Below are 25,570 nucleotides of genomic sequence, written 5' to 3'. Positions count from 1 at the left end.
TTGTCAACTCGCAATCCATCTGCAAAGACTGTGGTGCTGGAAGTGATGAGTGCGGGAAGAAAAGTGGAGGGCAGGGCACGTAAGAGCTGGCGTGAGATCTGGTGGGCACGGGGCAGCCACCGTACACAACAGAGCTTTGCTGGGAGGGTAAGAGTAGAGCCAAGCTGCGAGTGAGCGGCCAGCAGAACGGGAGAGGCTTTCGGGCCACCGCAGTCTGGCCGCTCACTAACTTCTGAAGCATCAACCGTCTATGCTGGATAGCTCAGTCCTGCTCCTGAGCTCCTGTTCCACGAAGGTCTTACGTCTCCGGCCGGATCCCACACTTCATCTGAGCACTCACGACCTCACGCCCTCTGAGTGCCACACAGAGCCCCAGCGGGCATCACACACGGCTCAGGCTGATGTCCCAGTCCCAGGGCAGACACACCACTGCCCCACGTGAGTGAGACACACAGCTTCACAGAGGGCACCCATGGGCTGGACTTCTGTGCTGTGGTGTCAGGTGGGTCTCCTGCTCCCAGCAGAACCAAAGCACCGTGAAGCTCTAGCGTTTCAGACACACACACGATGGGAGCTGACAAGATGGGGAGCCGTGAAGAGCACACTGGAAGAGTGTCCTGCTCTTCAGGTGTTTGGGTCCACCGACAGGCTCTGAGCGCGTCTCAGGACATTCTGGTCCACATTCAGAGGGACAGAAACCAGACTACTGCACTGACATCCTTGGGAACAAGTCAGGTGCTTCAGCAAACAGGTCCTGAATGTCTGCTATGTGCAGGGCTGACGGGTTATCATCCGTAATCTGAAGTCCACTGGGTTTTATTAGATAAATGTCTTCTTCACAAATGATGAAGTAAGATCCACACTCTACCATAAGAATGACTGAAGCCCTAATTTTCAGGACATGGAATCTTTTCTGTAATACTTAATACATGAAACATGCCTTCTTTAAAATACAAAGCAATTTCTGTTTACATTACTGTGAGACTAAGCAAAATATTTTACCAATTAGGAAAACTATAAATTATGCAAGCCGTTACAAAGAACCTAACGGTGAGTGTTGATGAATTTGAAAGGACTTAATAAACTCCCAAGGGGCCTGCTGGCCAGGGGCTCACTGACAGCACTGGAACCTTCCCGCAGGGGTGGGCTTTGCAGAGGGTTGAATTTTGCCACCATACCACCATCCAGCCTACTAGCCATTTTTAAAAACAGTTTGGTCTGGGACTAGCAGATGCCATAATGGTTATATCGCTGGACTCCCATATAGCTGACCACAGTTTAAGTCCTGGACCCAGTTGCTTAAAACTCATGCTGTCATGTGTGCCCAATATCCCAAACAGCATGGCCATCCTCCCTCGGGGGGTGATTTCTTGCTTTCTGTCTCTCTGGTGAGTACACACACCCTATAGAAAAAAATCTCTCTCTTAAAAAAAAAAAGCAGTTTGGGGCTGGCAGGTGGCATGGTGGTTAAGGGTGTTGGACTCTCACGTGGTCGACTATGGTTTGAGAGCCGGACATGGTGGGTTGCTTTCTTACTCTCTCTCTCCTTCTCTGTCCCTCTCTGATCAAATGAAAATAAATAAATAATTTAAATAAAATAATTCTTTTTTTTTTTTAAAGTAGTTTGGCCTTGGGCCGGCCATAATAGCATGTGTGCTGGTAGATGCTGATACTTGGCAGGCTGAGGCCATGCTGGAAGGCCCTGGTTTGAGTCCCAGAACCCCAGGGCCAGTCACAGTGATGCATATCTGTAGTTCCAGCTACACAGAAGGATGAGCCAGGGGGCTGCAGCATAGTGAGGCCCTGTCTCACACACATACAACCAATCTGGCCTTTTGTTCCAGAGTTAAACATATGACTCAGCAATTCCAATCCTAGGCATTTACCCAAGAGTAATAAAAACATATGTCTAACAAAGACGTATATACTGATATTAGTTGACGCTTTATTCATAATTGTACAAAACTGAAAAGAATCCAAATGTTCCTCAACTGGTGAACAGAGAGACAAATCATGATCCATCCATACAATGAAATATTACTCAGCAATAGAAAAATACAGTCTATGGGGACCAGCATACTGGGCTCCCACAGAGTCCACCACAGTTTGAGTCCCAGACCCGGCAGCTTGAAACTCATGCCAGACACGTGTGCGTGCGTGCCCAAAATCCCAAGAAGGGAATGGAGGAAAAGAGATTACAGTGTGACCATCTCCCTTTTGCGGTGATTTTTTGATTGCTCTCGTTCTCTCTCTCTCTCTCTCTCCTCCTGGCACACATACAGGGTCTACAGCAAAAATCTTTCGTTAAAAAAAAAGAAATACAATCTACTTATACGCACAATGATACATAGAATCATCAAAAGCATTGTGCTACGAGAAAGACTTGTAAGAAACTCTAGAAAAGGGACTTCGGCAGTGAGAGAAAGCACACCAACAGTTCCCAGAAGTCAGGGTGCGGGGAGGGCACTAACTGCAGACATGAACGAGGGCTCTGCGGTGACGGCAAAGCTGTGCGGCATGACTGTGGTGCTTACACAACTCGCCAATTACATGCTCGGACCTGGTCATTTTATTGTATCTAAAAACATACTCAAGAAAAGCTGACCAAGGAAAAAACTTAAAATGGTTTGGACTCAGTGGGTCTGCATGGCACCCAGGAACTTGTACTTCTAGCAATTTCTGATATTCCCAGATGATGCCTATGCTGCTGGTCCTGGGGCCTGACCATACTTGGAGAGTATGTTTAGAGACACTGCCAGAAAGGGCTTTCAAATGAATTGGGTATTATTTTTTTTTTCCCTCTAGAATTATTTAATTATATTTACTATTATTATTATTTTTTAATTTGACCAGAGAGAGAGAGAGAGAGGCAAAGTGAGAAAGCAAGGCTCTCTAGGTCTGGGACTCGAACCTCAGTCGGCCATGGGGGAATCTAGCACCTTAACTACCATGCCAGCTGGTGGTCCCTGCTGGGTATCATCTTAACTCATGTCCATTCTACACCAATATCCAGCATTCTTGTTTGCAAGAGCACGGACACTCCAGAAAACAGTAGCTTCTCATATCTCCTGACACACTTCATGAAGACTTAGTGTGAAAGACACAGGGGACTGGGACCAGCAGTTGGTGTAATGGCTATGTTGGTGGTAGTTCGAGGCCCAGAGCCGGTGGCTTAAACTCACGCTGGACACGTGTGTGTGCGTGCCCAAGATCCTGAGAGCAGAACGGAGGAGAAGGGATTGCGGTGTGGCCATCCCCCCTGGGGAGTGATTTCTCACCTTTTTTAAGGTTTATTTATTGGGGCTGGGAGGTGGCATGGTGATTAAGGGCATTGGACTCTCACATGACCAACCACGGTTCGGGTCCCAGACCTGGCAGCTTGCTTTCTCACTTTCTCTCTCTTTGTCCCTCTATGGTCAAATTGAAATAAATAAATAAATGAATAAATAAAATTAAATAAAATAGTTCTTTAAAAAAAGGTTTAGGGACCAGCAGACGGTGTAATGGCTACATTGCAGAACTCCCATGTAGTCAACTGCAGTTCGAGTCCTAGCCGGTAGGTTAAACTCAAGCCGGGCGTGTGTGTGTGTGTGTGTGTGCCCAAGATCCTGAGAGGAGAATGGAGAAGGGACTGTTGTGTGGCCATCGCCCCTGGGGGATGATTTCTCGTTTTCTGTCTCTCACGTGCCCTATAGCCAAAAAAAAAAAGGGGGGGGCTTTGCAGAACATGGGGCTTAGAACCTCGCAACAGGAGCTCCCATGAGAAGAAGAACATATCAGTCTTATGAGGGGCCAGCAGGTGGTGTGGTAGTTAAGGCGCTGGACTTCCACATGGCTGACTATGGTTCAAGTCCTAGACCTGATGGCTTGCTTTCTCACTCTCCCTCTCTCTGGTCAAGTTAAAAACAAAAATAATGATGAATAAAATTAAATTAAAAATAATTATTTATAAAAGCCCTACAAGACAAGCAGTGCATGAGCCCGCTGAGGTGACGGCCAGAAAGGAGCCGCAGCACGCTCACCTGAGTGATGATGCGCTCCCCATCCTTGTAGACCTTCTCTCCGATCACATCCACAATCTTCATTCGCTCTGACACCTGAAAGAGCAGGCGCACCGCACGTAAGGAAAAGAACTCCACTGCGAGCGAGACATCGATACACGACAGAGGTGGGTTCGTGTAGTTCGAAAACATACAACAGAGTAGTTTACAGGGTTCCTAACCCCACAGACACTCTTCCGCAAATAAACTTTACCTCCAGTGATTTAAGGAGGGGCACGGATTCAATAAATGATTCAAACATCTTCCTCTTTTTTGCATTGTTTTTCACTATGATTCTTCTAAAAGTCACCCGATCCTGTAAGAAAGAACAGGAAGTTTCTAGCAAATGCCTGTGTAAGAATGTCGGTAGGTTTGGTGGGGCCCAGCAAATATCAGGACCATGGGAGGCACTGTGTCAGCTGTACTGTGTGAGTGTTTCTTCAACCTCGACTCTTCACTGGAAGAAAAAGCCCCGAGCCAGGCCAAGGCCCTGCATGCTGTTCCGTGTGCACTGGGTGCCACCTATGGGTCGTGAATAGAACAGCAACAAAAAACTCCCAGATGCTCCTGGGCTCTCACTCTGAAATGGATCCTTCCAACAAAGGAGGAAATAAAACAGACAGTCCTTCCCTCAAGGCATTTACAGTGTGAATGGGAAGGTGATACAAAGTAGATAGGAGTAACAGGGCTACAGCTCCAGGTGCATGAGAAGGTCCTAGTGGAACTGGGAGGACAAGTGCTGCAGAACCTCCATGTGGGGAGAGGTCACAGTAGGTAGGAGTGGGCAAACACAATTCTGGAGCAAAAAAACAAATCGGAGTCAGCAGGTGGCGTGGTGGCTAAGGTGCTGGACTCTACATGGTTGACCACGGTCTGCGTCCTGGACCTGGTGGCCTGCGTTCTCACTTTCCTTCTCTCTCTGTTTCTCTTTGGTGGGCACACACGCCCTGAAGCAAATTAAAATAAAAAAATAACAATGATGACAAAATAAAAATTAAATAGATAATTCTCTACTAAAAAAAAAATACCGAGTCAATGAAAAGCCCAAGGAGAGAGACCCAGAAGTAAAGGGAACTAATGCGTCGTGAGAGGAAAACTGGCTGTGACTCACCAGTCCCCAAAGGGAGCCTTCGGAGTTGGCAACGATGGTGGCGGCCCGTGGGGTGTTGTACATCAGAGCGAGTTCTCCGAAACTGCCACGGTTGTCATACCGACCGACGGAGCGGGTCTGATTATCTTTTGTTACTAAAATGTCATAGGTTCCCCTGGAAGAATGTCAAGGAACAATTTCATTAATTATTTCTGAGAATAAATGCAAAAACTGTGGCACGTACATATTGTTTTAGAAGATTCCCAGCAGAATTTTGCTAGTATATAGAAATGCTACAGAATTTCACATTTTGACTCTGTATCCTGTGACCGTGTTTAATGTTTAGTTCTGGCTTTTCTCTAGCACTCTGAGAGTATTCCACAGAGGACCGGGGCACCTGCGACAGAAACAGTTCCACTTCTGCCACCTACTTTCCGTGTCCCTCCTTCCCGTCCTGCCCTGTCTTTGTCTTACTGCGTCGGCTAAGACCTCCAGTACAATGCCGAGTGGACGTGGACAGAGCAGGAAACCTTATCTCGTTCTCCATCTCAAGGGGAAACATGGTCTCTCACCACTAAACATGATGTTAGCTGTGGGTTTTTCAGAAATCCTTAGGTCATGTTGGAGTCCTTTCTATTCATAGTTTTTTCTATTAATAGGTGCTGAATTTTGTTAAATGCTTCGTTGCAGATATTGAAACGACCGTATGAGTTTTCTTTCATTATCTGTTGAAAATGAAATGTAACTGATTCGAATAAAACATGTGCTAGCCTAGTGATTAGGGAACCAGATCCCACATTGACTGACAGTGCTTCAAGTTCTTGCCCCAGCATGCTGCGTGCGCATGTGCACGCCCAAAACCCCAACAGGACTGAGCAATGGAGAAGGCACTGCGGCATGACCACATTTCCTCGGAGGGTGCCTTCTCCTCCTCCCCCACCTCTGCCTCTCTGGCAAGCACATGCACTCTGTCCGTTGAAAAACAAAAACAAACAGGAAAAAAATTGGGAAAATCTCAGTAAGGTCTGCACATCAGATGTAGTATTATATAAATGTTAATTTCTGAATTTTAGGGGCCAGCAGGTGACATGGTTAAGGGCACTAAACTCCCACATGGCCGACCGCAGTCCGAGTCCTGGATCTAGCGGCTTGCTTTCTCACTTCCCCTCTCTCTCTCTCCCTCACTCTGTCCTTCTCTGGCCAAATTAAAATAAATAAATAAAGTCAAATAAAATAATTCTTCTTTTTTTTTGGAGAGGTTTTTGCTATAGGGCGCGTGTGCTCACCAGACAGACAGAGAGAGACAGAGAGACAGAAAGGGAGAAATCACCCCCCCAGGGGGGATGGCCACGCCGCAATCCCTTCTCCTCCATTCTCCTCTCAGGATCTTGGGCATGCACGCACACGTGCCCGGCGTGAGTTTAAGCCTCCGGGTCTGGGACTCAAACCGCGGTCGACTACGTGGGAATCCAGCGACATAGCCATTACACTAACTGCTGGTCCCCAAATAAAATAATTCTTAAAAAAATTTCCAAATGTTATAGTTATTCTGTGCTTAAGTGAGAGAATATCCTTATTTTTAGGAAATATACTCGGAGGTATTCAGAGATAAAGGGGTATTATATCTACAAATGTGTAGAATAAGGGAACCTGGGAACCTGAGTTTATAACAAATTTGGGGGAGGCTGGCCCAGCAGCCTAGTGATTAAGGGAGCTGGATCCCACAGGCTGACCATGGTTCAAATCTCAGGACTTGTGGCTTGAAAAACACGCAAGGCTCGTGTGCATGCATGTCAAAAAGCTCAACAAATTGGAGCGATGGGGACCAGCAGTTAGCGTAATGGCTATGTCGCTGGATTCCCACGTAGTCGACCGCGGTTTGAGTCCCAGACCCGGAGGCTTAAACTCACGCCGGGCACGTGTGCGTGCATGCCCAAGATCCTGAGAGGAGAATGGAGGAGAAGGGATTGCGGTGTGGGGTGATTTCTCTCTTTCTATCTCTCTGTCTCTCTGGTGAGCACATGCACCCTATAGCAAAAACCTCTCAAAAAAAACAAAACAAAACAAAAACAAAAATGATGGAACAATGGAGAAGGGACTGCAATGTGCCCACACTTTTCCAGGGGGGTGCCTCCTCAATTCTCTGGCACACTTGCATGCCTTCTGGTAATAAAAAAAAAGAAGGAATTAAAAAAAATTATTTGTATAATTTTTCTGTAATTCTGAAATCACTTCAAAAGAAAAAAATTTTAATTTAGAATTTAAAAATATTTTTTAGGCTTTGGCCATAGAGTATGTTCACTTGCTTGAGAGAGAGAGAGAGGGAAAAGCGAGAAATCACTCCCTGGCGCGGGAGCGGGGTTTGGCCATGCTAAACGATCCCTTCTCCTCCTGGGATTTTGGGCATGTGTGCGCCTGGTGTGATTCTCAAGCTGCCAGGTCCAGGACTTAAACCGTGGCTGGCCATGTGGGAGTCCAGTTCCTTGACTACCAAGCCACTGCTGGCCCCCAAAAGAAAAAGAATTTTTGAAAAAGGCTGGTGGAAAGTACTGAGTGAATCAATATTTTACTGATCTTAAACTATCGTGAGGGTGTTCCTTTCAGGACTGAGGAGGTTGAAGGAACACTACCTCCATGCCACTCCCACCCCAGTGCACACCCTGGGAGGACACCAACAGCACAGTAAGGAGAGCAGGTCAGACCTACATATTTACCTCCTTTCAGTAAGGCTCATACCTGGGACAGAGCCCGAGGGCTGGAGGTATGGCGTTTGGAGCGGTGTGTCCATGTGTAAAATCGAGCTGGGGTTCAAGGGTCAAAATGGCCACAGACCACAGCTATTCTTTAGGGAATCAGTTTCCTAAACACTGGCAAATAACACATTTCTAAAGCCCATCTGTGCTCTTTGCCTCACGTAAAGAAGACCTTCTACTGTTGATGGCAGCTCCCAGTACATGGGTTGTGCTGAGGACTCAGAACAGCAGCAGATGTAGAGCGCAGGTGTGGCCGCTCACAAGGCTCTGGGAAGCCTGATCACCCGGTCCGAGGTGTCTCAGGGCTGAACAGCGTAGGGAAGCACCTGCCTGGAACCATGCCCCCGGTAAGTGTGGCTGCAGCCTGCAGAGCTTTCTCCTACCGTTCGATGACATAAAAGTTGTCCCCATCATCTCCTTGGTCAATGACATGCTCGTCGACTTTGACTATCCTTTCGAACATGGCATCGAGGACTTGAGAGAGCTGTTCCTGCAAGGTGCACACAGGAGAAAGGCGGCTTTTACGTTTGCTGGGAAAGGACCACCACGCTTATCTCGATTTGTGACGACAGACTGAAATCCCCACACCGCGTGTCCTGGATTGGGCAGAACCCTAAGGGCTGTCTGAAACGATGCCCTCCTGGGCCCACTCTGCCCCACATGCCCATGCACCTCAGCAGGCAGCACAACTGCCAAGTCTTTAAGGCCATATTGCTTTGAAACGGGTTTCCACAGATCACACAGAAGTGCATTCTCTAAACCATGGTCCTGTTTTCCCAGCCACGCCCATGACAGTCACCTGCCCTGACAGCTCCACTAGGTCATGAGAAAGCCCGATGTGCCACCTTCCTCCAGGGCTTGCCATTAACAAAGCCCCCAGTCTGAAGGGCTGTGACGGCTATGGACGCATCTGGTGGAGCAGCACAGCTGCCTCTGACTAGCCAAGCACATCGCCCGAACTCTCCGAGCAGGTGATGTAAATGTAAAGAGAACAATATTATGAAATATTATTAAATTCTTTTGTCTATTCTTTTTTTTTTAAGAATTATTATATTTAACTTTATTATTATTTTCAAGTTTGATCAGAGAGAGAGAGAGAGAGAGAGAGAGGGAAAGTGAGAAAGCAAGTCACCAGGTCCAGGATGAGAACCACGGTCGGCCATGTGGGAGTCTGGTGGTCAGCCATATAAGAGTCCAGTGCCCTTAACTACCATGTCACCTGCTGGCCCCCGATATTATTAAATTTTAAAGAAAAAGTGGTCTTAGCTGGGGCGAAATATCCGTCAGACCCGGAAGCCAGTGACTGTTAGGGAAGTGCTAAAGAATGCCAGTTTCAGGGCCGGCAGGTTGCATGATGGTTGGGGGTGCTGGATTCCCACATGGCTGATCGCAGTTAGAGTGCCAGACCTGGTGGCTTATTTTCTCACTTTTCTTTTCACTCCCTCTGTCTGGTCAAATTAACAAATAACAATAAAAAATGGAAATAAATAAGTAATTTTTTTTGGAGTGGTTTTTGCTATAGCGCGTGTGAGTTCGCCAGAAAGACAGACAGAAAGTGAGAAATCACCCTCCTAGAAGGATGGCCACACCGCAATCCCTTCTCCTCTAGTCTCCTCTTGGGATCTTGGGCATGCACACACATGCATCTGGTGTGAGTTTTAGCCAACAGGTCCAGGACTCAAACCGTGGTTGACTACATGGGAGTCCAGCGACATAACCATTATGCCAACTGCTGGTCCCAATAAATAATTCTTTTAAAAACAAAAACAAAAACAAAAAGAATACTGACTTCAATTCAAAGAGACTTTCTCTTTCTCTAGTGGGGACCTGGAAAGGAGATACCTTGACTGCCGCACAATTCCAGGTGACTTAATGTCCGTAGAGTGACAGTGTCACCTAAAATAACTGAGCTTCACGGCACGGCACCTTTGGTTCCGGTGGCCGAGTACGTTGAGGACGGCTTGCTACTCGTGTGAAACCTGAGCGTTTCAAACAAATGCACTCACCAGAATGGCTAACATGAAAAAGACTGACCACCGACGCGTTGGTGAGGGTGGGGAAACTGGCAACCTCTTCACTTCCGGCGGGGACGCAAACGCTACACCCACTTTGAAATAGACTGGGTAGATTTTTAAAATAATTATTTTATTGAACTTTAATTAACTTACTTATTTTAATTTGACCAGAGAAGGGCAGTGAGAGAGTGGGAAGGTGGGGAAGCAAGCCGCCAGGTCCAGGACTCGATCTGCAGGCGGCCATGTAGGAGTCCAACGCCCTTAACCACCACGCCACCTGCCAGCCCCTGGGCAGATTAAAAAAAAAAATCAAATATAGGAGCCAGCAAGTGGCATGGCAGGTAAGGGTGCTAGACTCTCACATGGCCAACTGTGGTTTAAGTCCCAGACCTGGCAGCTTGCTTTCTCACTCTTCCTCTCTGTCTCTCTCTGGCCAAATTAAAAATATATATAATAAATAAAGTTAAATAAAATGACTCTTTTTTTAAAAATCAAATATAGGAGCTGGCAGGTGGCATGGTGGTTAAAGGCACTGGACTCCCACATGGCCGACCCCGGTTCAAGTCCTGGACCTGGTGGCTTGCTTTCTCACTCTTCCTCTCTGTCTCTCTCTGGCCAAATTAAAAATATATATAATAAATAAAGTTAAATAAAACAATTCTTTTTTTAAAAAATCAAATATATATCTACCCTACGACTTAGCAGCTTCAGGTATTTTATTTTTTAGGTTTTATCATAGGGTATGTGTGTTCACCAGAGAGAGACAGTGAGACAGAAAGTTAAAAATCATAATAGCTAAAAACTAGAAACAGACCAGGTATCTGTCAACGGAAAAATGGAGAAACAAATGTGTATTTCCGTATGACTGAACAGCGGCCGGCAGTAGCGAGGAAGGCTCTGACATGACCAGCAGCAGGGCAGCCGGCATCACCGACTCCTGGATGCACTGCTCTGGGAGGACAGTGTCAACCCTGTGGCAGTCTGCTGGGAGGTACATTGCCACATTTCTTTTTCCAAAAAAGGAATTATTTTATTTAACTTTATTTATTTGTTTATTTTTTATTTGGCCAGAGGGGAAAAGAATGAGCGTGAGAGAGAGAGAGAGAGGAAAGTGAGAAAGCAAGTCACCAGGTTCAGGACTCGAACTGCGGTTGGCCATGTGGGAGTTGAGCGCCCTTAACCACCACACCACCTGCTGGCCCCTATATCACTATATTTCGAAATCAAGAGGAAACATTGAATGTACATCAATGGATGGACATGCTACAAAATAACTCTTTGAAGTATCAAGATCAAGAAAGAACTAAAAGATAAGAAAGAATTGAAAGGGGTCAGCAGGTGGAGGTGGTTAAAGGAGCTGGACTCCTACATGGCCAACTGCGGTTCGAGCCTGGACCTGGCAGCTTGCTTTCTCACTTTCTCTCTCTCTCTCTCTCTCTCTCTCTCTGTTTCTCTCTGGTCAAACTGAAAAATAATGATAAGGGACCAGCAGTTGGCGTAATGGCTATGTCACTGGACTCCCATGTAGTTGACCATGGTTTGAGTCCCGGACCCAGTAGCTTAAACTCACACCAGGCATGTGTGCGTGCCAAAGATCCTGAGAGGAGAATGGAGGAGAAGGGACTGTGGCATGACCATCCCCCGGGGGGTGATTTCTCGATTTCTCTCTCTCTCTCTCTGGAGAGCGCATGCGCCCTATAGCAAAAACCTGAAAAAAACAATAAAAGATAATAAATAAATGAATAATTCTTAGGAAAAGAAAGAAAGAACTGAAAACTGACAGATGAGAGGAGACTAAGAGGAAATAACAATGAGATACAATGTGGGACGTTAGTGAGAAAATTCGAATAAGGTGAAACTAGAGTAAGGGTTATAGTTTAACATGTAACGTACTGTTAACTTCTTGGTTCGATAACTTTACTATGTTATGCAAAATGCTGATATGGGGCAGCTCAGTAAAGGGTATATGAGAACTCTGTATTACTCTTACAATTTTTTGAGTCTAAAATAAAAAGTTAAAAAAAGAAAAAAAATGGAACGAATTGTTCATATATGCAACAACATGGTCAATCCTCGGAAATACTGTACCAAGGGGCCAGCAGGTGGCATGGTGGTTGAGGTGCTAGACTCCCACATGGCCACGGTTCAAGTACTAGACCTGGTGGTTTGCTTTCTCACTCTCCCTTAATCACAATTTCTCTCTCTTTCTCTGGTCAAACTGAATAATGATAAATAAAATTTTAAAAAACGTCAAGTTAACAAAATGCATTTGACCTGATAGATGTTGTTTTAAAAACTAGATAGATATCTATATATAGTACCAAGTAGAAGCCTCACACATAAGATTACATATTATTGATATATGATTCCTAATTATATGAAATTCTAGAAAAGGCAAAACTAATCTATTGCAGAAAAAAATCAAAACAGTCATTTCTCTGTAGGGAATGAGGCAAGAACTGATCATGAACAGCCGTAAGGGACGCCTTTTTTTTAAAGAATTATTTTATTTAACTTTATTTATTTTAATTTGACCAAGGAGGGACAGAGTGAGAGAGAGAGAGAGAGAGAGAGAGAAAGCAAGCCTCCAGGCTCAGTACTCGAACTGTGGTTGGCCATGTGGGAGTCCAGCGCCCTCAACCACCACGCCACCTGCTGGCCCCAGGGATGCCTTTTTGAGGTGGCAGCAGCGTCCCGTATCTGGGAAGAGGTCTGAGTTACCTAAATGTGCATCTGTAAAACCTTACCAATGTTCACTTACGACTGGACAGGGCCTGTCCAGTCCCAAACACAGCGTCTGAACGCTGTGCTGTGACTTGGAGCCAGATCTTATGAGGTCGACCACTGTTTGAGTTCTGGCCCGAGCCACTTGGAAAACACTCTGGGCCTGTGGGTACACATATCTGTAATCCTGACGGGAAGGAGAAACAGAGGAGAAAGGACTCTGGCGCGACCATTTCCCATCGACGGGAGTGCGTTTCTCCCTCCTTTTCTCTGGTGAACACACATGCCCTCTGACAATGAGAAGGAAGAACAAAAAGACCTGCGCATTTCATTGCATGTAAACTTTACAATGAAAAGCTATAAACAGGGGCCAGAGAGTGATGTCATAATTAAGTGCTGGATCCCACATGGCTGACTGCGGTTCAAGTCCCCAGCCTAGAGGCTTGAAAATCACGCTGGGCGTGTGTGTGCACATGCCCAAAATCCCAGGAAAATGGAGGAAAAGCAACTGCAGTGGGGCCATCCTCCCCCAGGAGGGGATTTCTCATTTTCCCTCTCACTGTCTGTCTCTGCAGCGTGTGCATGTGCCCTATGACAAACAAAACCTTAAAAAAATGAGAAAGAAAAACTATAAACAAACACTGAACTCTAGTTCATGATACATACGTCAAAGGACTCAGGAGAAAGTAGACTGACATCTGCAACTTACTCTGAGACACACTCTTCAAAGTAAGATGAAGTAATGCAAGAGCCAGCAAACTCTACCCGTTTTGATAAAGAACGTTTTATAGGAAAACAGCCATGCCCTTTCACTTATGGGTGGCTATGGCTAGCTTCCTGGCACGAAGGCAGAACTGGGTAGTGGTGACAGAAATATTACTGTCTAGTTCTTGAGGAAAAGGTCTGCTGACCCTTGGGGGGGGGCGTTGGGTAGACAGTGTGTGATAGAGCGAGCGTGATAAAATGTCAATGTTAGAATCAGGTGGTGGATATACCCATGCTCCTGCAACAGTCTTTCGACTCTGCTTCAACTGTGTTTGAATATTTTCAGGACGAAATGTTGAAAAAATAGAACTGAATCTGAAAATTCAGTCATCATTTTTCGACGCCAATGGTAAAACATTATTCTCCAACACTGAGAGAACTCTATTAGATTGACACAGAAACTACCCTCATAACAACTAGAATGGTGTAAAATTTACAAGAGGCTTTATTCACAATACATAAAGAAGAAAGTCCTGTTCTATTTATGAATGGGTCTCCCAGGGGGGGATGGCCACACCGCAATCTCTTCTCCTCCATTCTCCTCTCGGGATCTTGGGCACGCATGCACACGTGCCTGGCGTGAATTTTAAGCCACCGGGTCCGGGACTTAAACCGCGGTCAACTACATGGGAGTCCAGCGACATAGCCATTACGCTAACTGCTGGTCCCTGAACAAGTCTTGTAGGAGCTGAGTAGCAGAGGAATCCTAATTCTAATCTTCCTATCGCTGTACCTTTCAGTATTTCCCAAGAGGTTAGTTCCTCAGTACTCATGTGGCGTTGGCGTGTGGCCTTCGAAGTGAAGGACAAAGAGGAAATCTGAATATTCCCGATAGCTACAGATGAAATGTTTCTGTTCCCTTAAAGTCCACATGTTAAAACCTAACTACCAATGTGACAGTAGGAGGCAGCAACTCTGGGAGGTGACTGGGTCATGAGGGTGGAGCTGGAAGACAGGGATTAGTGCCCTGTGAAAAGAGACCCCCGGGGGCAGGTGGTAACAGCTGGATCCACTGGTTCACGCAGTGAGCCTTCAAGTTCTGCGCCCAGGTTCTAGGCTCTTGCAGTGGGGGCTCCCTGAGCAAACTGGGCGTACACACACCTGTGATCCGGGCTGGCTGAGACAGGGTGTGGATAACAGCGTGAGGACCCTGGGGGCTGCCTGTCTGTCTTTCTGTAAGTCTTATTTTCTTGAGAAAATAAACTTTAGAAGAGATCCCCAGAGAGCTCTCTCTCTCCTTGAGAGCAGGAAAAGAAGATAGCATCTCTGAGCCAGGGAACGGCCCTCACCAGACACTGAACTATTGGCACCTTGCAGTTGGAATTCTCAGCCTCCCAAAGAGTGAGAATAATCTCTGTTGTTCATAAGCTATCCAGTTAATGGCTTTCACAAAAGCCCAAACACACTGGGACACCCGTTGTCCTCAGGTGACAGTCCTTGCTCTGTCTCCACCACTGAGAGAGGGAGGACAGGGCCAGGGCGTGGACCCTACCCAGGCCCTGCAAATACACACCCCTCACAAGAAGCGCCGCGCTTCATGGAGTGGCCTTCACTGAGGAGCAGTCGCAAGACGTGCCCCATGCCTGAGCGTGAAAACAGACACACGCTTCCAGTGCATGACTGTTACTGAGCAATCGGTCTGCTTGGAGCGTAAGGGCAGACCTTCCAAAAAACCAGGGTCATGCTAACTCTGCCACACAACCAGGCTGCAAGGCCTCAAATTACCCGCGTGATCTGAATGACGTACCGAAGAAAAATACTGAAAGGCATCTGAAAAGCCATGGCTGGATTGTAGCTATTAACACTAGGCAGGCATTTCTGAGATGAATCTGAAGTGTTATTCCTCATACCACTGTGATTAAGCACAACTGTTTAAATGACGAATAGGAAAAAAGGGCAACAATCAGGCCAGCAGGTGGCGCAAAGGTTAAGGCAGCTGAGTCCCATGTGGCCAGCGTGTGGTTGAGTCCTGGACCTGGTGGCTGGAAATCACAATGGGCACGTGTGTGTGCGTGTCCAGCATCCCAAGAGGAGAGCAGAGAAGGGACCATGGCATAGCCACCCCCTCGGGGAATAACTTCTCACTCTCCCTTCCTCTCTATCTGGGAGTACCACACACCCTACAGCAAAACTAAAAAAAGCTAAAAAGACCTTTATAACACAGACTTTAAAAATCAATGTTACCTGATCCAGATTTTTGAAGAGGAGGATATCTTTGCAAGCTTCCTGAAGTCTGCATCTCTGCTCGTCAGTTTTGGGATGAATCACCTGCCAATCCAGAGAAAACTTTCAATTTCATTTAAAGTAACTCAAAGCCTGGTATGTTTCTTTCTTCTAAAAAGTGGGAAAAACAGGGCCACCAGGTGTCATGGTGGTTATAGGGCTAGACTCCCACATGGCCGACTACAGTTCGAGTCCCGGACCTGATGGCTTGCTTTCTCACTTTCCCCCTCTCTCTGGTCAAATTAAGTAAATAAATAATTCTTTAAAAAAAAAAAAAAAGTGGGGAAAACAAAGAGCACGTGTTGTATCCTTTTAGTTCTACACGGCACCAAGCAGTACGCTGACTCCAGAGGGGAGGTGTGGTACAGGAGACATCACTGAGCCGGGACCACATGTTGGCTGTGGGATCCTACCCGTAAAGCGGAGCGTTACAAATCCATGTTCACGTGACAAATACTGAGTACTACTTGGTGCCAGACACCCTCCCAGCTCTGGGGACAAAGCAGCGAGCACACAGAAAAACACCCATCCTAATGCATAAAATGTGTTGGAGAGGGACCAGCAGTTGGCGTAATGCCTGTGTCGCTGGACTCTCGTGTAGTTGACCGTGGTCTGAGTCCCAGACCTGGTGACTGAAACTCACGCCGGGTGCATGTGCGTGCATGCCCAGGATCCCGAGAGGAGGATGGAGGAGAAGGGATTGCGGTGTGGCCATCCCCCCTGGCAGGTGACTTCTTGCTGTCTCTCTGTCTCCCTCTGTCTTTCTGGTGAGTGCACGCGCCCTATAGCAAAAACCTCTCAAAAAATAATGTGTTCGAGACTGAGAGGACAGAAGAAGAGAGATGAGAAGCAGGAGAGCGCGTGTGGGTATGTGTGGCCAGGGGAGGCCTCCACCGAGAAGGTGACATCTCTGTGTAAGATGTCCAGGAAGTGGGCACAGCCTGGGGGAGTGCGTCATGTGGATCTCTCCATGGAAGAGCATCCCAATGGAAGGAACGGCAAGAGAACACAGGCCTCATGGTGGGAGTGTCAACAGCATGTCTGAACGACAACCAGGAGGCAGGTGCGGCTGACGCAGAGTGATGGGGAGAGGTCAGGAGGCCGAGGGTGGGGACATGCCCACATCACGAAGGGCAGGGCAGGTCGAAGAAGAGCTGGACCTTCTCTGGCAACACGGGGTGATCTGAGGGTGCTGAGGGCGGGAAGAGGCCTGAGTAGTGCCTGTAAAGATTACCCTGGTGTGAGTGGACAACAGCCTGGGGAAGGTAAGCGTGGCTATCAGCAAGCTGCAGCAGCCACTCCGAACTAGACCGGGGTCACTGGGGCGGCAGTCGCGGAGGGTTGAGAAGTAGTATGATTCTTGATGTGTTCTGAAGACAGAGTCTATTGAATTTATTTAAAAAATAGAAAAGCATTAAAAAAAAAAAAAAAAAAGGCTTCAGGGTGACCAGAGTTTTGGGCCTGAGCAACTGCAAGGAGGGAGCTACCAGGAACTAAGCTGGGAGAGACGTGGGGGGGAAAGAGCATTTAAATGGAAATAACCGGAGCTCACAGTAAGTCTGAGTTGTCTACTGACATCTAAGTGGAGATGGTAAGTAAACAACAGCCATTTAAGCTAGAGTTCCCCATACCCTCAGCCAGTACGGCTTTTGGTCTGTTATGTGAAAACCCACAATTTGTATTTATTTTAATTATTGGAATGATGAGGTCTGGATGTGTGTGGGGGGGGGCGGGGGGGGGCAATGAGAAATACAGTATACCTAATGCCTTTGCTTCGGTTCTTACCCTTGGGTCAGTGTCTTCCTCTTCCTCATCAGGGTTATAGGCCTCAGCGCAGACTAAATTTGGAGAAAAAAGAAAAAGGAATTGAACAGATACATGGTTTCAGAAAAATAAGTGAATACAACCTCCTTTTATTCATTGTTTTCTGAAGTTATAATAATCTTTAATTCTTTCATACTTTTTTGGAGAGGTTTGCTATAGGGTGCGTGTGCTCGCACGCGCGCGAGAGAGACAGAGAGACAAAAAGCAAGAAATCACCCCCCCCAGGGGGGGATGGCCATGTCGTAATCCCTTCTCTTCCACTCTCCTCTCGGGATCTTGGGCACGCATGCACACATACCCGGCGTGACTTTAAACCACCAGGTCCAGGAATCGAACCATGGTCGACCTCATGGGAGTCCAGCGACATAGCTATTATGCCAACTGCCGGTCCCGATAATCTTTAATTCTTTCAATATATATTATATATTCAACATACTGTTCAAATATTTTAAGTACAAACTAGTGTCAGGCACCCCCTTAGGTGCTGAAAACCCCGCTCTCTAGAGATCCGCAGGTCCAGACAGCAGCGAGGGTGGAATATACCACCTACTGAATCCCAGGGGAGTGAGGCGGACAAATAAGGACAAGCCTGCTGGGCTACGAGGCAAGGGTGAAAAACCATCAAGTTCTATATGTGTGCTATAAATGTACAGGAGGAGACAATTTGCAAAAGAACCAACTAAAACAGTTCAAAGTCGGGATCAGCGGTTGACCTAATGGATATATCTCTGGACTCCCTTGTAGCTATCTACAGACTTCTGTCACCGTCATTCAGCCATTTAAAAAATACCCATTGCAACATGTGGCCAGCAGTGCAGGATGTCTGGATCCCACATGGCTGACTGTGCAGTTCGAGTCTCGGACTCAGTGGCTTGAAAGACACACTGGGTACATGTGCATGTCCAAAATCCCGAGAGGAGAAGAGAGGAGAAAGGACTGGTGTGGCAATCCCCCCTTGCGGATGCTTTCTCTCTCTCTCTCCCTTGCCCTCTAGTAAACGCACATGCCCTCTGGCAAATCTTAAAAAAAAAAATCATTGAAATATTATTTATACTAGTAAAATACTGGGGCCAGCAGATGACATGGTGGTTAAAGTGCTGGACTCTCACATGGCCAACTGTGGTTTGAGTCCCGGACCTAGTACCTTGGTTTCTCACTTTCTCTCTCTTTCTGTTTCTCTCTGATAAAATTGAAAAAAATAAGAATAGTAAAGAAAATGAAATACGTATTTTAAAAATATCTACTAGTAAAATATCAGCAGTGATATAAGTATCCACATAAATGATGCAGCTATAAGAAAGAACGAGGGGCCAGCAGGTGGTGAGGCAGTTAAGGCAGCTTAGCTGTGTGGTCCCGCCCAAACTGGCAGCTTGAGGGACATGTGCCCAAACTCCTGAGAGGAGAATGGTGGAGATGGGATCTGGCGTAGCCATCCACTGAGAGGTGGCCTTCCCACTTTCTCTCCCCACCCCACCCCCTCTGGCAAGTGCACGAGCCCTATAGCAAAAGAAACATTAAAAAAAAAAAAAAGTAAAGTTTTGCCAAGAATGACCTGGATGTGACCACTGGCGTTGCTCAGAATGCATCAAGTCTGTTTTGTCCTTCACAATACAAGCCATTACAGCTGGGGAACGTGTTCTTCCCATAAACCCCCTTTTATCTGCAAGAGCCAGAGCAGCGCAGCGAGCAGCGAGCAGCGAGCAGGAGCAGCGCAGCGGTGCCTTACTGTAAATCACTCTTCTGCATAATGCGCCTCACAATGGCACTTTCCTCTGAAGCCTGTCACAGGGATCAAGCAGATAAGTGCCTTGCGCATAGTAAGGGTGTGGCCAACGCCAGCTTTTCAGACTATTACTATTTCTGCTTCATCTGTCCTGGCTTTCGGGAATAGTAATTATTACCTCGGTTCTGCTCTCTCTCAGCTCTCAACTGTCCCTCCTTCAAGGCTGCCCTCCGTTACAGGTTGCACTTAACACCTTCGCCCTTGCTGTCTTCTCTATGTATTTAATTTTTTGCTTCTTGCTTTTAGCTTCCTTGTAGTCTTTCCTCATCACATCCACTTCCGGCTCCATCTCAGCCTATCCTTTCCTTGGCTGTCTCCTCAGGGCTCGTATAGGCAATGATTTCTTGCACTCTGCTGAGCATTCTGTGGTGAACCTTTCTAGTCTTGACTCCTCTTACATCCTTAATCTGCTGAGTTCACTAAAGGCCCTGTATTGCATGTCAGGGTTTATTTCTCGTTTCTTAGGAGGGAAGAAATAGAAATGGGTCTTGATCCCGGTTCTCCATTTATGTGATGGCCAAAAGGCTCCATCTACGTACAACCGGGGGACCGGCTGACACATACCACTCCCAGTTTAACTCTCAGTCTCTGAGACATCTACCCACTGTGGCCACGGAATGCTACATCCAGACCTTCCCTTCCTCACTGATTCTCCAAGCTAACTGAACCCCTGAGAAATGACAGCTTCTAGGATGTCCCATACACAGGACTCTGCTGCTCTGGCCCGGCCTGTTACTATGCTACTATAATGCCATCGACACTGCCTGTCCCCCAGGGACTTCACATCCTAAAATAGGCAGAGAAGAATTAGAGGGAACAGATGAAGAAGGCAGTGAAACTGCATCATCAAATAAAAAATAGCAAAATTAAAATAAATAGCATAGCATGGCCATCCAAGAAGATTTTACATAAAAAAAATTCCAGGGTCTTGGGGTCAGCAGGTGGTGTGGTGGCTAGGGATGCTGGACTCCTACATGGCTGACCACAGTTCAAGTCCCAGAACTGGCAGCTTGCTTTCTCACTCTCCCCCTCCCCCTCATTCTGTCTTTCTCTGGTCAAATTTAAAAATAAATAAATAAATAAAGTTTAATAAAATAATCCTTTAAAAAAAAAAAAGAAAGAAAAAAAATCACAGGTCCATGGGTCAAGAGGTAAAGACATTGGGCCTCACATGGCTGGCTGTGCCATGGCTTGAAAAACACAGTGTGCGTGTACATGCACGCTGCAAATCCTAATAAGAAGAAAAAGACATGGCATGCTCATGCCCCTGAGAGAGAAAGGGGGTGTTTTCTATCTTTGTTCCTGAGACAGAGAAAGCAGTGCTTTCTCTCTTGTTCTCTGTGACAAGTGCATGCACCCTTCTGGCAATTAAAAAAAGAACAAAGAAAATTTACTCAGTGTTATTAAAAATATAACCTAGAGCATAACAGAAAACAGTAAAATAATACCAAACTAATCCCATATAAACAAATAGTAGCAGGTTTCCTGTACTTGGAGAGCGTTCATTTTTGTTAACAACCGTAGAATGCCAAATAAACCCGTCGGAGGCCCTATCTACCACTGTGCTCCCCACTACGGAGATGGCATGGAGGGGCCTGTGCAGGGCTCCCTTCTCCCAGCAGCCTAACGTGTAGATGGGCTCTAGAAGGCAAGACATGGAAAAGGACAGGGCAGTGCTCAGCCTCTGGCCAGGGAATGCCACTTCCTGCACCGTAAAGGGGACCGAACAGCTGAAAACTATATGAAATATAGCTTTTAGAAGATATAATTATGAACATAAAAAAAATTAATGACATAAATGTAGAGAGACAAGCCACCCTAATTATAGCAAGGTAAAAATATAAACAGATATATTCATGACTTTGAATAAAAACAGAACGGGGAACCAGCAGTTAGCGTAATGGCTATATCGCTGGACTCCCACGTAGTCGACTGCGGTTCGCGTCCCGGACCCGGTGGCTTAAAACTCACGCCGGGCGTGTGTGCGTGCATGCCCAAGATCCCAAGAGGAGAATGGAGGAGAAGGGATTGTGGTGTGACCATCCCCCCTGGGGGGTGATTTCTCGCTTTCTGTCTCTATGTCTCTCTCTGTCTGTCTGGCGAGCGCACACGCTCTATAGTGAAAACCTCTCCAAAAAAAAAAAAACAGAACGAAAAAACCCCAGGTAACTTTACTTTCAACCTAATGTTCTGTAATGCTAGTGGCTTATCTTTTTATTTAAAAGGTCAGTTTATTTCGACATAAGATACTCCTATGCTAAAACAGCATTTTAGCAATATGTTATGAAAGAGAACACATACCTGATACTCGCCTATTAAATCTGCTCGGAATTGGAACTGCAAAACAAAGAAGAAGCAACATTTAGCCATCCACTCCCATCCTCCCTTTATGCAGTCTCTGACTACAGAACTAAGCATCTCAAAACCAAGTGGAGGGGGTCAGGTCATACACTTCCATACCCAACCATAAACAGCTGCTCAACATGATCATTGTATAAAGACAACTAGAAAAGAAAATGTTTCTGAAAACAAGCTCTTTACAACTTCAGTGTACTCAAGGTGGCAATTTTATTTCTGCACACATCCATGTTCAATCTAATTCATCATTCCAAATAAATAAGAAGTCTGCCAAACCTACTGGTAACGCTACGCTACAAAGTGGTTAAAATTCTCTTCTTTACTATTCTTAAAGATAATCCCCAGACAAGCTGGGTAATAGCATTTAAATTCCATTTTAAAATAATATAACGAGGGGCCAGCAGGTGGCATGGTGGTTAAGGGTGCTGGACGCCCACATGGCTGACCGTGGTTTGAGTCCTGGACCTGGCGGCTGGCTTTCTCACTCTTCCCCCCACATTTTGTCCTTCTCTTATCAAGTTAAAATAAATAAGTAACATAAGTAAAGTTAAATAAAGACAATTCTTAAAAAAAATAATAATAATATGAGAGGAACCAGCAGTTGGCGGAATGGCTATGTTGCTGGACTCCCACGTAGTTGACCGCGGTTCGAATTCCAGACCCAGTGGCTTAAACTCATGCTGGGCACATATGCGTGCATGCCCAAGATCCCGAGAGGACAATGGAGGAGAAGGGATTGCAGTGTGGCCATCCTCCATGGGGGTGATTTCTTGCTTTCTGTCTCTCTGTCTCTGTCTTTCTGGTGAGTGCATGTGCCCTATAGCAAAAACTTAAAAAAATATATGAGTATTATACAAAAAGTAAATATAGGGACCAGAAGTTAGCATAATGGCTATGTTGCTGGACTCCCATGTAGTCGACTGCAGTTCAAGTCCTGGACCCGGTGGCTTAAGCTCACGCCAGGCACGTGTGCGTGCGTGCCTAAGATCCTGAGAGGAGAATGGAGGAGAAGGGATTGTGGCATGCCCATCCCCCCTGGGGGGTGATTTCTTGCTTTCTGTCTCTCTGTCTCTCTCTGTCTTCCTGGTGAGTACACACGTCCTATAGCAGAAACCTCTTATAAAAAAACCAAGAACCGTAAATATAAATAACCCTCCAAAACTGAAAAATTTGAGAAATATTGAAAAACAAATTGAGTATGGTTCAGAGAATCAAACAAAACTAATATGAGGTCTCTGAATCAAAAACAGGCCCAGAAAGGAGGCAACTGCTCATTTACCATAATAAGACTAGAATTATTTTTGCATAGCATGAAACCGAAGTCAAGTTACTGGAACAAACAGGCCATAATTCAAAAGACAACCACAGCCAGCCATTACTGACAGACAGTGCCTCCAACAGTCTCTCACTACTTCCTCAATGTAAAAAATGGATTACTTAAAGTTAACCCACCCACCAGCAAGCAAGTTCAGTTTGACCAAAATGCGTGGCAACCGAGCACGCATGTGCATGCATGTTTTTAGACAATCTTGGAAGCGAGAGTAAACCAAAGATCTCCCATCTCATGGAGCTCACATTCTATCTAGAGGGTTAAGGGACAGAGTTTGCTTTGATCTTCTAAACACATGTGCTTGTCACTCAGGAACACAGATGAAATGTACACCGGCTAAGCCCTGAACCCAGGCTTCAAGAGATTTCTATAATTAAAGACTCAATGAACATGACTACACAACCTACTGTAAAACACACAGTAAGATAATTTAGCATGGGTACTACCAGGAATTAGCTCAAACAAAGAGCTAGATATCATGGTCACGACCATACATGACTGAACCCATGTGCGAAAGATCCTGGGTACAGGTCCCAGGACCTCCGAGTATGCCAGGTGTCTGTGCATACGTCTGTAATCTGGGTGGGCTGAGATGGGGGTGGATGACAGTGTGAAGATTCTGCTGGGGATTCCTTTCTCTCTGTCTCCCTCTTACAGAAGAAAGAAAGGAATAAGATATTAAAAATAACCAGGGAGGGGCCACCAGGTGACATAATGGTTAAAGAAGCTGGATTCCCACATGACCAACAGCAGTTCGAGTCCCAGACCTGGTAGCTTGAAACTCACACCAGGCTTGTGTATGTGTGTACCTACAATCCCAAGAGGAGAATGGAGAAGGGAATGTGGTGTGGTCATCCCCCTGGAGGATGATTTCTCTTGCTTCCTCTCTCTCTCTCTCTCTCGGGCAAGCACACATGCCCCATGGCAAAAATCTAAAAAAAAAAAAAAATCCTTTATCCTAATAGCAGAGAATATCAAGAAAGTCCTCTAGTACAGAACACCTGTCTTCTTACTCTTCGATTACCCACCTGCAGTCTCCCTGGTTCCTCGGGTCTTGGACAACTTAAGACTAGAAAGAGGGTGGGAAATTTGGAAACCCCAAATAAGATGGAACTGGGCAGATTCAGGAGGGAATGTCCCCTGTGCATGAGTCAGCAGTGCACACAGCACTCTGGACAACATGAAGGAAGCAGGGCAAAGGGGATTGCTGAAGATCATTTTATAAAGATCACTCTGGCTGCAGCCGGCGGAGGAGGGTAGTGGCTTATGGACAGGAGGAAGACAAATGGATTCTAGAGAAGACAAAATCTATACAGTTCAGTGTCAGATTCAATGTCTTCATGTTTGTACTATAAATACCAATCAAACGAAATGATATCCTTGCAACGATAAAACACAAAGTAGTCAACAGGACATCATGTGATCTGTCATTGAGAGTGCTCCCATGGACTCTAAAACGATAAAATGTCACATTACAAAGCCACCTTGTCCGGCCACGGCAAGAAGTCTGTCTCACGTGGAACCCTAATTGATGTCACTGGTCCCCTGAGTCATCTCTGCCTGCCTCTCTCGCTCCTCACATGTACTTCACTAACAATTCCGCCTGCTCTCCCTCCCACTTCAGCTCATGAATCAGACTCCCTCTCCGTCTCCACTGTTACCGAGTCTGAACGGCATTTCTCGCCTGCATGACTTGCCGTAACCTCCAAACCTGTCTTCCCACTGCCAGTCTTACTTAACCACGACAGTCTATTCTTCAAACAGTCATCAGGATGATCTTAAAATTTAGGAAGATAACTTGGCAATCTGTCAAAATTTTAAATGTGAACTCCCTTTAACCCAGTAGCAATTTCATTTCTAGAACTATGTTCTAAATAAAATTCACATATGGGTACGCGTGTATGTGTATGCACACACATGTGTGTATGCATACATTCTCTGTATGTGTGTATATGAACACATGTGTGCATATATTCACAACATAATCACGGCAGAATTATACAAAATCACGAAAAAAGAGATCGAAGTGTCTAGGAAAATAAATGAAGGAAATATTGATACGGCTAGAGAATAAACCTCTACAAAGCTCTTGAAATGGGTGAGACAGGGCCGGCTTGCTATGTGGTCATGTGCTACTTCCGGCTCATCCAGCAATGTCCGATGCCCCGGAGTGTAACCGTGACCGTCTGGCTGGGCAGGCTGGGCGGACCGCGGTGTGAGACCATGTCAGGGATGCTTCTCTCTCTCTGTTTCTTTCACTCTCACAATAGAAAAACTAAAACTTAAAGAAAATGGATATAACAAACTTATATAAATTGACATGAAAAAACTTCCAGAAATATTGTTACGCAAAAAACGTTGCACAAGGGCAGCACAATATAACCTGATTTTCTTTCTCTCTCTCCTTTTTCTTTTTCTTTTGGCTGTGGGGCAGGGGATATGTGCACTTGTACTTGCCAGAGAGGCACAGGCAGAAAGACAGGAAGAAATCACCCCCAGTGGAGCCACACCAGTCTCTTCTCCATTTCTCTACCCTGTGGGGATGCACATGTCCAGTGGACTTTTGAAGCTGCTGAGTCTGGGACTAAACCATGCCAGCCATGTGGGACCTAGTCCCACAACACAGGCTAGTCCTAAAAATTCTGTGGTCAGCAGGCAGTGTGGA

At 46.0% G+C, this 25,570-nt stretch overlaps 1 protein-coding gene across 1 annotated transcript in view; it reads right to left on the bottom strand.

Annotated features, from left to right (window-relative positions):
* Positions 1–21,554, bottom strand: part of PRKAR2A (protein kinase cAMP-dependent type II regulatory subunit alpha) — a gene marked incomplete at its 5' end in the record, with an annotated part of 32,015 nt that extends 10,461 nt beyond the window's left edge. Inside the window, 7 exon segments of the mRNA XM_006171043.2 lie at positions 4,023–4,097; positions 4,255–4,356; positions 5,152–5,305; positions 8,267–8,373; positions 15,572–15,655; positions 17,396–17,448; positions 21,519–21,554. Coding sequence (XP_006171105.2) covers positions 4,023–4,097; positions 4,255–4,356; positions 5,152–5,305; positions 8,267–8,373; positions 15,572–15,655; positions 17,396–17,448; positions 21,519–21,554 — 611 coding nt within the window.
* Between the last annotated feature and the right edge of the window lie 4,016 nt (positions 21,555–25,570).

The sequence above is a fragment of the Tupaia chinensis genome, unplaced genomic scaffold (assembly GCF_000334495.1).
Source record: "Tupaia chinensis unplaced genomic scaffold, TupChi_1.0 Scaffold149184_1, whole genome shotgun sequence".
NCBI classification, from domain to species: Eukaryota; Metazoa; Chordata; class Mammalia; order Scandentia; family Tupaiidae; genus Tupaia; species Tupaia belangeri.
Note: the sequence above shows the minus strand (reverse complement) of the source record. Positions and strands in the feature narration are given on the sequence as shown.